Source organism: Pipra filicauda, unplaced genomic scaffold (assembly GCF_003945595.2).
Source record: "Pipra filicauda isolate LSUMZ 115617 unplaced genomic scaffold, ASM394559v2 scaffold145_size1923396_pilon, whole genome shotgun sequence".
NCBI lineage: Eukaryota > Metazoa > Chordata > Aves > Passeriformes > Pipridae > Pipra > Pipra filicauda.
This window is the reverse complement of record NW_024103940.1, coordinates 1,207,205-1,220,086: the sequence shown is the minus strand read 5'-3', so window position 1 is coordinate 1,220,086 and position 12,882 is coordinate 1,207,205. Positions and strand designations below refer to the sequence as shown.

Below are 12,882 nucleotides of genomic sequence, written 5' to 3'. Positions count from 1 at the left end.
TCCTGAAAATGAATGATCTTTTGAAACACCAATGGAATTGTTCACATTTTGCAGCTATGTCTCTTTATGTCAGGAGGGCAATGTTTTCAGTGTTAACTCATGGGACAAGTCAACTTGAAAAAGCACGTTCAAACTCTCTATTGGTGTGGGTGAGGAGTTTGCAGCAATTGTCTGTGTAAGGATGAATCAAAATTATTCTCTTCTCAATGTTTCCTTCAGATGAATATGTGCATATATATATATATATATATATATATAAAATCTTTTGAAGTACTCATTGCAGTTATCACATTTCCAGAATGTTATTCTTAGAAACATTGGACTAAGCATTAAAACATAAAAATTGTTTATAATTGGAAATGTATAGGTGGAACAGCATGTGTACTTTACATATACCATCTGCCTCTGCTGCTTTGTTTTATTTTTTTTTCTCTTCTTTCTTTGTTGAGAACACTTTTGAAACACTTTGTGTGTTTGTGATGTACAGATAAATCTCTCAGGCCTTACTCAAGTACATGTTAGAAAAAACATGTTATTTTGTTAAGCATCTTTAAATCTCTATAAGTTCCTTTGCTGCTGCTTTTGTTATTTCACAAACGCACCAATGTATTTCAATATTTAGGAAAGTACATGTAGTCTCTTAGGAGCTGTGACTTCTTATAAACTGAAAAGGAGAATATGTACAGTGATCTCACTGAAAATACAAATAAATACTTAGTCTCCTTTGTGAGAGTGAGGCAGCGGGAGATGCCTCTCAACTGTTAATACAGCTGTTAATACAGACCAAATACTTTGATTACACAGGTGATATATAAATTAATAGGAGTTCATAAAAGTATTTAAACTAGAACTCTTCAAATAGAATTTTTTTTTTCAAGTGTAACTGTAAGATGGGAGATTAGAGTCCTTCTAAATTTATGTTTAAAACGATTTTGGAAGGGGTTCCTTAGTTCTCTGATTCTGTATCTCCAGACTATAACTGTTCCTTTCCTCTTAACTGTGTTCTGATATGGTCAAGAACATCCATTTTATTATGAGACACTTTTGTTGTTAAAATTTCTGCTGCATCAACCTTCTACCACAGAATTACTTTTTTCCTTGGATTAATCTCATAGCTGTTTTACAATTGTTAGTCTAATCTTCATTTATTCTCCCTAATTAAGTCCCACACAGTGCTAAGAAATCTTAGTACAAATGATCATTTTTTCCATACTACAACGAGCCCAGCATCTTCCCTGCTTTCTTGTTCCTTTCCTTCTTATTGCCTCAGTACCACAAACTACCAGTTCCTCCCTTCTTCCCTACTTCAGACATGCTGTTCAGTACACTACCCCTCTGTAGCCTCTGCGTTTCCATTAGCCCAGTCATTTTCTCTAATTGATAAAGGCCAACTATTCCTGTCTGCTACTATTTGACGAGTCTGTACAGAAGCATATGAAGTTGCCATTGTGGGTAACCAGAGGTTTCCCTTAATGTTACTCACTTGCTTCCTCACTTGGCAAGGCAGTTAGATGTCCCAGGTGTTAAACACCATCTATCAACAGAAAATCTGAAGTATAATTTATAGTCCTTTTAATGTTGGTATAAAGAGACTATGAAGAAGTTGCAGACTAAACAAATGTACATGAAAACCTCAAGGAAACAAAGAGGAAAGAAATAACAACTTGTAAAAGTAAACATGTTTGAAAACAGAATAAATTAAAAGCCCTATAGGGTTATGTGACTTCAAAAGAAAAAGAAAAAAAATCCCTGTTCTTGTCCTGGATGCCAAGACAGAATGCATCATGAGCGGTTTTGTGGAATGAACCCTTAGCAAAGAATTGGAGAGTTTGACTACCCATCAGAGGAACTTTGATGGGCTGGAGAAATGGGCTGACAGAACTCTTGTGAGGGGGAGCAAAGGTAAATGCAAAGTCCTATATCCAGGATGGAATAACCCCAGGAATAGGGGAATTGAGCCTGAGAGCATCTATGCAGAAGAGCACATTGAATTGTGCAAGTTGAACATAAATCAGGAATATGTCCTTGTGATGACAAAGGCTGACTGTGTACTGGCTTTATTACTAAGTGTGGTCTGCAGGTTGATGGAGGTGATTTTTTTCCCCTTCCATTTTGTGATCATGAGATTGTATCAGGAGTACATTGTCCAGTTTTTGGCTCACGAGTGCTAAGGAAACCATTGAGAAGAGTTGCTCAAGTGGGAGGCCACTGAGATGCTTTGGGGATTGGCATGCATGTCATACCAGGAAAGACTGAGGAAAGATAAGGGGGATTTTTCAGTTTTAAAGTAGAAGGATACGATGGGATTTACTGCTGTCTTCAACTACTTAATGCAAGGTTATAGAGACGAGGAGGTAAAACACTGTCTCCTCAAAAGTAACAAGTTCTTACAAGGAAAATTCCAGTTATGCATATGAAAATATTCCACCATTATTTGTTCCCAGAAGGGGTGGTTAAAAATTACTGTAGGCTCTTCAGAGTCATCATGAGATTTCGATCCTTGAAGCTACTCAGTACATTGCTGGACAAGGTTCTGAGCAACCTCATCTTTTGGCTTTGCTTTGAGATGGGACTTGGATCAGATGACTTTCAGAGGTTCCTTCCAACATAAATTTTTCTCTGATCCTAAAGAATTTTAGAATTTCAGTCACTTAGGTTTCATTTGTAGTTAAAATAAAATCCAGTGTTTTAAATCTAGGCACTGACAACCACACATTTTTATTCCTCTTTCATGTCTTCCATGTACCAGTCAGGATTTATGTCATGAATTTATCTTAAAGAATAAATAATACATGCCTCCTTAGAAATTATTGTATACTGTTGAAATTTTTCAAATATTTTAATAGTATAGTAGTTTGTTACTTACATTGAAGTCTTCATTTAGTAGCTGAAGTAATTTTGACTTCAGTCTTTGATAAAATTCAAGAAAAAAATGAAGTTTAACAGTGAATAGTCAAATAAAGGGTAGTACTTAAACTTATTTTGTAAAGATGCAACTGCTGACTTCCTAAACATTTGGCACTATATTGTGCCAGCAGTAGAAATTGAGTGACCAATGTATTACTTTGTTAGATTCAGAGGTACCATGGCTTTGTTTGTGCAATAAGATAGCACTCTGAAGTTCTAAAATATATATATTATGGATACTTTAATCACAAGCTATCATACCTCTTATTAAAATCAGCTCATGTTTCTATTTCTTGCCAGGAAGTTGATGACTAAGTGTTGCTATGGAAAGTCAATTTCTCCTTCTTACAAAAATTTACCATAATAAAAAGATAATAAGGCACGAATGCTTCATAGTACTGTTTTCATTTGTACTAATGTCATCATGAATGCTATTTCTCTTAATCCTTTCTGAAACAGGGGCCTGAATGACATGGATTTGGATGCTTCATCCATGGAAAAGAGGTTTGCCTTTAAGTTTCTGAAGAAAATTTTAAAATATGTTGATTCTGCTCAAGAGTTTATTGCACATTTGGGTAAGTTGCATATTTTATTCTGAAAATAATTAGAATTGTCAATATTTAAATATTTGGATTGATATATTTACATTTGTAGTGAACACTATTTTTATTGCATTTAAGAAACTTAAATCCTGTCTTTTAACTTGCCGATTAAATTCTTGCACATTTGTAACTAGCCAAAGAGTTTCTGTTGTTTTATTTTTATTTCAGTAAAACTAAGTTTGCAAGGCTATTTAAAAGGCTATTGTGTTATTCATTATTAGACAGATTCTTATTTGTGTGTCTACCTTGATTGTATCCTTGCAGAAGCCATTGTAACCAGTGGAAAAACTGAAAAATCTCCACATGACCAAGAAATAAAATTCTTTGCTAAAGTGAGTGACTTAGTATTTCAAGTAACGTTCATATACATTCCATTATACAGAATATGGAACTTTGTAATGTTAGACTGCTTTTCACATATTAGTAATATATATTTTCCATTTTTTTGTGGTAAGTAATCAAATAGTTATCAAACATTTTGAAATATCTTCAAAAATAATTCAGTATATTTGCTGGATTCAAATATTTAAAAATACTTCAAAAAATCTGCTTGTGTATGAGAAGGAACATAGAAATTAAAAGGCAATTTATTTTTTACATGAATATATTAATTATTTCTGAAATTTTTTACCACAAGAAATCACTGAAGTACATAACATCATCTAATTATCAGGAAGAAATATTCCTATGCAATATTAGATCCAAAACAGATATCTTTGTGTAACTGTTTATTATTTATGTAACTTTAAATAAAATTGTAAGACTTGAATTTTTAATTTAGATGATTTTGTCTCTGAAATGGGAAAATACAACTGTTACAGAATTAAAATTCTTTAAATAAACTTTGACCAACCAGAGCATTGCTGCTGTATTCACCATTGAGCTCTGTAAAAAATATATTTTGTATCTGTATTTCTTAGGTTCTTTTACCATTAGTTGATCAGTACTTTACAAATCACTGCCTCTACTTCCTGTCTTCTCCATCAAAAAACCTCAGTAGCAGTGGATATGCATCAAATAAGGAGAAGGAAATGGTAGCAAGGTAAGAAGAAAATTAAGAAATATATAGAAGGGTTTCATATAGATAAATAAAGGACTTTTCTTAGATTAAAGAGAAAGATAGTTCAAAAGTTCAGTTTCCCCAGCTGGAAAGTGAATATTTTATTCTCTATCAAAATAACAGTGAGTAAATAAAAGTCCTCATTTTAGTATTCTTTAACATATATAAATATATATATATGTATGTATGTATATATAATTAAAGAATTAACTATATATAACTACTATATATTTAAGGATATGTAATTGTGGACGATAACATAAAATATTAATAAATTATTCTGTGAGCAATGGAACGACTTAGTTTCTTGTGAGTTTATGTTCCATTGTTGGTGGCAGTTTCTGGTTGAGAGCTTTTTCCACTCTTGGGTCATTTAAATGGTGTCACATTTATTTAAATTTTTATATATATTAAAAAAAATGTTAAAAATACCATGATGCACCTCTCTAGAGGGAATTACAGATTCAAGAATTGATACAAAATTACTTCTGCCCCTGCATAAATATTGCTGGAATTTAATAATTTTTAGATATCTGTACTGTTTCCGATTTGGTTTGAGTCAGCCATTCGATGCAAAGTTATTTTAGAGAACTTAATTAAAAAGAGATATTTGCATTTTAATTTATAATGTGTTGCCTATACAAAAATATGAATTTAATTTTTCCTCAACTAAGATTTAATATTAATATTTAATTGGGCTTTAACTATCACTGTAACTTAATATGTTTTTTGCCGGGTTTTTTCTTCCACTTAAGGTGTGCTGCCAGTTATTTTCTTTGGGAAATTTTGAAATGTAATATTTAAAACTATTTTACTATCACATTTTCTTTACTTTACCTGTAGGTTCTCAGATTTTTTTTACTTTCCTTCACTACATTGACCAGAGTTAACTCATTTCCAATGGAAAGTAGATATCAAATTTGAAACTAAAGGTTACTTACATGTTGTTAAGTAAGATCAGACCCAGCACTCAACATCCTAGATTCCAGTCTTCAGTTTATCTTTCAACATATTTTTGCATTTCTCGAAATTATTATTACTCTTTTGTTTCCACCTTCTGTGTGGGTGATAGTCCTTGTATAGCAGTTGCCCGTAAGAATGAGTGTTAAATCCCTAAGATTATGTTTTACTGAGCTCTCAGGTATATTACATACAAACGTGCAAGATAGTCCCCCAGTAGCTGGGAAAGTCATCTCAGGTTCAGGAGGATGGAAGTAGCATTTAACTTTGTTTAAGTTTCATGCCTCCTCTCTGAATGTTCCTGTTACTTCCTTAAAGTCAGTCAGGTCAGCATAATGAATCTAGAAGGATGTGTACTAGAGCCATACAAAGTGACTTTACCAAGGCACATGAAGAAGTTAGATGTCTAGCATACATATCTGCTAATATAATTTCAGAAATATCTTATAATTCTTTGTGCATTCTTCATTGAGAAAAGTGACTATCTGCTATTTTCATCTTATAGGAAGTATAGTATTTCCTTACTATTGTGAAGATAACAGTAACAATCTGTGGTTAGTAAGAGACCATACCAATTCCTAAGGTATATGCTTCATTTTGTTATGTCCTAATTCCATTTGTAAAGTATAGCACAAATGATATACAAGTCTGTCTAGCTGTCTTTGTTAAAGTAGCCCCTTTAGAGAGCTGCTGATTTATTCTCTAAATTATTCTACTATTTTGACAGATAGGTTAGATATGCAAGTTTCTGATATACTTGCCAGAAACTCTTCTAGTCTGTATATATTTCCAGATTCATCTTATCATCATCAGAGGGTAAACACAGATTAATTTCTTTATTTACAAAGAATATCTTCGCAAATTATTTTAAATAGTATGAAGATTTTTAATATTCATTTCCTGCAGAATGCCAAGTGAAACACTAAAATATTTCTCATTTTTCTTGTTCTTACAAAAAAAAAATTCTTATTCAGAAATATTAGCCATAAAGAATGACTCAGCCATATAGTGTGCAATTGTCGGAAACCACTGTAATCAAAAGAAAGTTTCACATTTCAAGTCATCTCTGAAGTAGTGAAGCTTAGAAAATGAGAGTCCTCAGAAGATTAAAAATGTTATTCTGCTTAATGCAGTTGATTGTTATCATCATGTATAACTCAAAATACACTTTCCAGGATTTTCCTATGTTGTGACTTCTTTTTCATATTCCTAATACTCTTTACCTCATATTCTAAATAAATCTTTAACCTTTGTCTTGTCTTCTCTCGCTCTCTCTGGTTTTTTAATTCTTTAGCCTGTTCTGCAAGCTAGCTGCTCTTGTTAGACATAGGATCTCACTTTTTGGTAAGTTGTTAAGAAAGATCTTGATAAAGTTCAAAATGTAAAGAATGTATAACCATTGTTTCTAACACACCTGAATTTTTTCACAAATATAGGCAAAATTCTATAACATGGTGCATAAACTTCTAGTGTAACTAGCGACTGCATTGAACATGGCTCTTCTATTAAGCTAACACTTAATAGAATATGTAAACTGTTGAAGCAGCAAGAAGTGACAGGTTCTAGTATTGTTCTCACAGTATCTCTTTCTAACCAGGTAGTGATTCTGCTACAATGGTGAACTGCCTGCACATCCTAGCTCAGTCTCTTGACACACGGTAAGTTTACAACATTTGTACCAACTACAAACTACAAAGGCATTGTAGAGCTTTTCAGAAGCAGTTGGGTAATTTCTGTATTTTTTTATTCTTTATTTGTAATAAATTACATTAGCAGCATCAGTGATTCAGATATTGTCCATCATATTAACAGATTTTGTCTGAAGTGTTTCAACTATATTTTTCTGTTCAATGCCTGTCATTAAAACATTGAAAACTCTTGTCACTGTTTCCAAGGATATTTGAAGACTTTTGGGAGATATAAATGACACAAACTTTGGAACTGCAAGTATTGATACCCACAGATATCGAAAGAGTTTAGTGCATAGTGGAAAATTTGTCATTAGAAGCATGCAGTGTATTGATATATGAGCATAGTTACATTTGCTAACTTTTACTGTTTATCATTGAAATGATTATGAAGATTAAGACAGAAGCCAGAATAGTTTTCTAATTTGAGGTGATTTCTGGCCTAGTTATGTTACATAGCAGCCTGACAACGAACTTATCGTGAATAACAACACTAGAAGCTTCATTAAGGAGTTGTAGAAGAGTGCAAAAAAATTAAGGAATGGGACAGTGACGCTGGTATTGCAGTTGCATTTTCTAGATTTTAAGGTGCTTTGAAGTATCTTGACTTACATACCTAGTTACTGGGGCTCCCATAAAAATGTAGGGATTAAGAGTTGGGGGGTTTTGAGCAGATTTTATGGAGGAGCTTTCTCACCACTTACGATATTTACTGAGAAGGTATTATCTTGTTTGAAAGCAGATCACAAAAACTGGAAAGGCAAGACTATGGAATCAAGGTCTTTGTTGTTATTATTTTGTATTAAGTAGCCGAAGCTAATTGTTGCTTATACCACTATGCAAATGTAAGTGCCCTTCTCTGTTCATAATGTAAAAGTCATTGATACTGTGTGTGTATCTTCAAAGACTGATAGAATGTAACTAACATATGTACAGCTCTTTACAACTGCTGAAGTTCAATGCAATATTTTTTCCCTTATTATTTTTCAGAACTGTTATGAAATCAGGATCTGAACTTGTCAAAGCAGGATTGCGTGCCTTTTTTGAAAATGCTGCTGAAGACTTGGAGAAAACTTCAGAAAATCTTAAACTTGGAAAATTTACTCATTCACGAACACAAATCAAGGGTGTTTCACAAAATATCAATTATACTACAGTAGCATTGTTACCAATCTTGACATCGTTTTTTGAACATATTTCACATCATCAGTTTGGAATCGATTTACTTTGTAAGTATTTTATTTTTTAAAAAAGTTCATTGTGTTATAATGGTACAAACGCTTTTTAGTAATGCTGCATGGATTCAAAGGATGAAATTCTGTTTTCAATAACATGCACATTTCCAGCATTAAATCTGAAATCACCTGCATACTATCTTATTTCTAGTGTATGTGTAAAAATAATATTCAATAAGTTTCAAGTAAATTATGTACAATATTTCTTCAAACATTGAGAGAGAAATTAAAGTATCCCCTTAAGTGCTGTCTTACCAACTGGTGGATGAAACTAGTTTTCTATAGAAAATTCTTATTTCATTAAAGGAGACAACTTGCTATTAATTCCCTGTGGGTTTTCTCCTTACATATGAAAACTACTGTAGGTCTTTGAATATAAGTTTTCCCTCTTTTTAGCATCATTTAGTTTAAAAATACTGAAATGACTCCTTGAGATTCAGTAACATGGTGAATGGTCTTATTATGCTCTAATGTCCCTAATTATCTTCCAAAATTTTATATATATTTGAGTCATAATTAAAAGGTGGATAACCATGAAAATACTTTCTTTAAAAGTATGGTGAAACTTCAGATCACGTACCTAAAGGTTAGACACACAGAGTGATGTGGTTTAGCTTAAAATTGTACTCTGTGAGTGTGATAACCTGCAATTATCTTATTAGCGAGTATCTGTTGTCCTCTTGGAATGTCTGATAATCTGTTAGGTTGTGGAACAAATGTAGATGACAAACTAGGTATTAGAGAAATTAAAGATAAATAATACCCTGTAGAGTATCTATAGCCAGAAGGTTCAGTGATACATATGTTAAAAGTTTAGACGCTTTTAAACGGATCGCGTAAAATAGATGTTTGAAAAGTAATCTTTAGCTGAATAAATACTGATAATATACTTCTTATTTTCCTCTAGTGGGTGATGTACAAGTTTCATGTTACAGAATTCTTTGTAGCCTCTATTCTCTTGGGACTGGAAAGAACATCTATGTTGAAAGGTATTACATGTAACACTCAGCATGTAAAATTTTCTCTTCTTTAGGAGTGTGTTACTTAGGTAATAAAGCAGTTTGGATGAAAGGTGAATTTGAAACAGTGCACTTTATCTTAAAAGTAGTTGGCTATACTTTAGCGTTCAGTTCCACCAAAAAAAAATCAAAACTAAATAAAAGCAAATAACTCATCCTGCATATGTCAGTGTATCTGCAGAGTTTATTTTTCCCATGGGAAAAGCTAAATTTTTCCATGGGTTGCAATTAAGTTTGTCTACTGCATGTTGCTGTGGGATGTAGGCTGAGTACTAAGTAGACTGCATGTGTTTCACACCTAAGTGTATACAGAGTTCTCAAATGTTGTCCTGAGCATAAAATCCTGAGCATGTGTAGATTATTCTGACAACATTTAACTCTGTGAATGAAACCATTAGTTAGTAACATTTAAAAAAGACTAGGGTCTGCAATTCCTTTAAGTATCTAGTTGCTGTGCTATCTTCCAAGCCCTGGATTTTAGATCCTCTTCCATTAAAAAGGGACCAAGTCCATATCCGTCAGTTCAGAAAAGAGAACCCTATCATAAGATAGGAACTAAGATAAGGATAACCTATCCCTATGTTTGTGAAAGTTGTAGGTTAGGCAATTTTCATGACCTTTCTTATGATGAAAAGTTTAAGATCCACAGGGAGAGAGACAGACTAAACTGGAGGAAATGCAAGTAGTCTGGTTAGGAGAGGCTTTGCCTAGTATGAAGAATGCTGGTCTTCAATTCTTTCCTTCCAAAGTTTATTTAAAATTCTTTCATGCAAAATGCAAGAGCAGTCTGCTAGATAGATCTTTCCTCCCACTCTGCATGCATGCACATGTGTGCACAAGCTCATTCTTTTGTACTTCCTTATTCAGGCATTTATGCATCCATCACTAAATCAGAAAGCTATACTCTCATCTCTTTTTGGGCTTGAAAATCTTAAATACTCCTTTACACAGATCTGATAGGAAAAATAAGAAGTGCCTTACCCCTTATCTAACCAGTAGTCAGGGTCTTCTCACAGGAAATGAAATGTGAGAATGTTTGAGCTGCCTTTCAATAAAAAGTGCTCACAGCACAGGCCTCCACTTGATCAGCAAAAGCTATAAGCATTAGACCTTTTACACTGATTCTAGTAGCATCACCTTTGCCTACTGCAGTTGTCTTCTTAGACTGGAGAGCGATCAGATTAGATATATTCAAGGAATTGAATTGGTCTCTTAAGTCTGTGTGAGAGGTTTTCAACTGTGGATTTAATTTAATTTGTTTTTAACAAGTCTCAAGCTCTTAAATTACAGTTGTAGACAGAAATCAGTGTCTAGGTGGGAAGTAGGATTTCAAACATACTGTTCAATGTTTCAGCAAAACTTAGAAGTGAGTGATTGAACTGACTTGAACAGTTATTCAAGTTAAGCAATGCTCCGATTCAGGATCAAAGTACAGGTTTTTCTCCTAGTGAATTTTGGAAGGGACATTAAGAAGTTTTACCTTTCATTGTAGAATGAGTCAATTCACTTTTCTTAGATAAATATCAGTTTTCGTGGCTGAAATAATTCAACTGATTCTACAAGACTCCTGACTGCTGGGGCTCAGAACTAACACTTAGTTGGATTGCTAGTGCCGCCCTGTTAAGACACATTTCCATTGTTGTGTTTTATCCTTTGTACAAAGACAGTTTATCTTCTTTAGGATGTTTGACATTTTTCTGATTTCTCTGTGGACATTTCTTCTCTAAATGTCTCTATGGTTCATAAATGTAGAGCTGGATGCAAAATGCAATAACTCTTTATTGCTTTAAGCCCTAATGCTCTACTGACAAGTATAGTATTATTGCTATGGGTATTTTGGTACTCATTTCTTTTTATTTCCTGCATTAGAAATTTAGGTCCTAAATTTGGGGTTGAAAACTCTGTTTTCATGCCCAGTACCTAAAAATTGTATGTCCCTTTATGGTGTCTTGGTCTTTTATTGGTCAGTTTATAGAAACACATTTCCAAGTTATTTTTAGTATCTGTAACAATAATAAGAAATATAAACTTCTGCATGAGTTAAGAATTTATAGCAACTTTTTGACGGATGTAGTTAAATATTACAAAATTAACTGTTCTATTCAGTCATATATACATATCCAGGTTGTTCATTAAGACTTTAAACTGACCTACTTGAGGCTTCTCAAAATTAAGGCTGCCAAATATGCAAGAAAGCCTGTTATAAGAGTAGTATAATAGAAAATGCTTCTTCATTACCGCCTCAGTCTTTTGTCATGTTTTGGTTTTTCAAAGTCTAGATTTATTTGATTACATTTCAGTGTTTTCCACTTCCTCCAAGGCTTGCACATCAGTCTGTGAGAGTCTCATACTTCAGTGTGAATGTTTCCAATTAGTTATGTTCCTAACATATTCTAAAGGGTTCCTAACATGTTCTAAAGGGTTAATTTGGCTTTTAATGATCTTTTTATTCAATTTATTCTACTGAACAACTCAGTTCCTTGATGATTTATTTTACATGATTTACTTTTTGAGTCAGTGGTTGACAATTTGCTCTGAAATTCTTTTTATGTTTTCTAACTTCCATCCTGCAAAATTTTAGGCTTTCACAGAATCATAGAATGGTTTGAGTTGGAAGGGACCTTAAAGATCATCTTAACGGTGATGTCACAGTTCACCCAGGGATAGGCATCAGGTGATTATCTCTGGCACTGCCTCTTCTTCTTGTTGTGAGGGCCCTCCCTCCTCTTCATCCCTCACTAAGTGAACTGTTTTTGTCTTGGATTTCTTCTCCTCTATAGGGGTGACTGCTACTAGCATGGGTTGTTTCTCTGGTTCAGCTGCAGTTTGAGTGGCCGCAGTGCCTGTTGATCTGCTTTCCTTCTCTGTCCCCTGAGGGTGCTCTCTAATAACAAGCAGTGTCCAATAAATATTAGCCAGGTCCCAGCATGTTGCCTAAGTTCACACCTCTCTGGAACTGCCACAGCATTTTTCTTTCAAATGTTCTGCCACTTTATCAGGGTCCTGTAATTGTTCAGGGGTGAAATTCCAAACTACTGGAGCAGAATAATCCTTCAAAACCTGGCCAATTTTCTACCGCATTCCATGCCACTCATGACTATCCACCCTCAGGGCAGATGTCTGAAAGACACTACTAAAAATCTCTTTTGTGACTCTGAATATGGTGTGGACCATACCATGGTGTGGGGGATGTGGCAGACCTAGCAACAAGAACATGCTTTTCTTAACATCCAAGGGAAATTCAAAATCCTCAAAAACTGTTCTAACAAGCCTGAAGAAGAAAGGAAAAGGGGGTGAAAACCTGGGGAAAATCATCCTGTTCTTCCCACAGGCTGGGTATGATTATTAATGAGCTCCCAGAGGTAGCGCCCGAGGTGAGGGCAGGAAAGGAGCACTGAAGGCACATCCCAA

General features: G+C 33.9%; 1 protein-coding gene across 1 annotated transcript in view; it reads left to right on the top strand.

The window, feature by feature from the left end:
* Positions 1–12,882, top strand: part of RYR3 (ryanodine receptor 3) — a 214,935-nt gene that overhangs the window by 146,362 nt on the left and 55,691 nt on the right. The window contains exons 59-65 of the mRNA XM_027717007.2: positions 3,367–3,482; positions 3,774–3,841; positions 4,430–4,551; positions 6,824–6,873; positions 7,127–7,187; positions 8,208–8,446; positions 9,360–9,441. Of these exons, the coding sequence (XP_027572808.1) occupies positions 3,367–3,482; positions 3,774–3,841; positions 4,430–4,551; positions 6,824–6,873; positions 7,127–7,187; positions 8,208–8,446; positions 9,360–9,441 (738 nt within the window). The remainder of the gene's footprint in view (positions 1–3,366; positions 3,483–3,773; positions 3,842–4,429; positions 4,552–6,823; positions 6,874–7,126; positions 7,188–8,207; positions 8,447–9,359; positions 9,442–12,882) is intronic.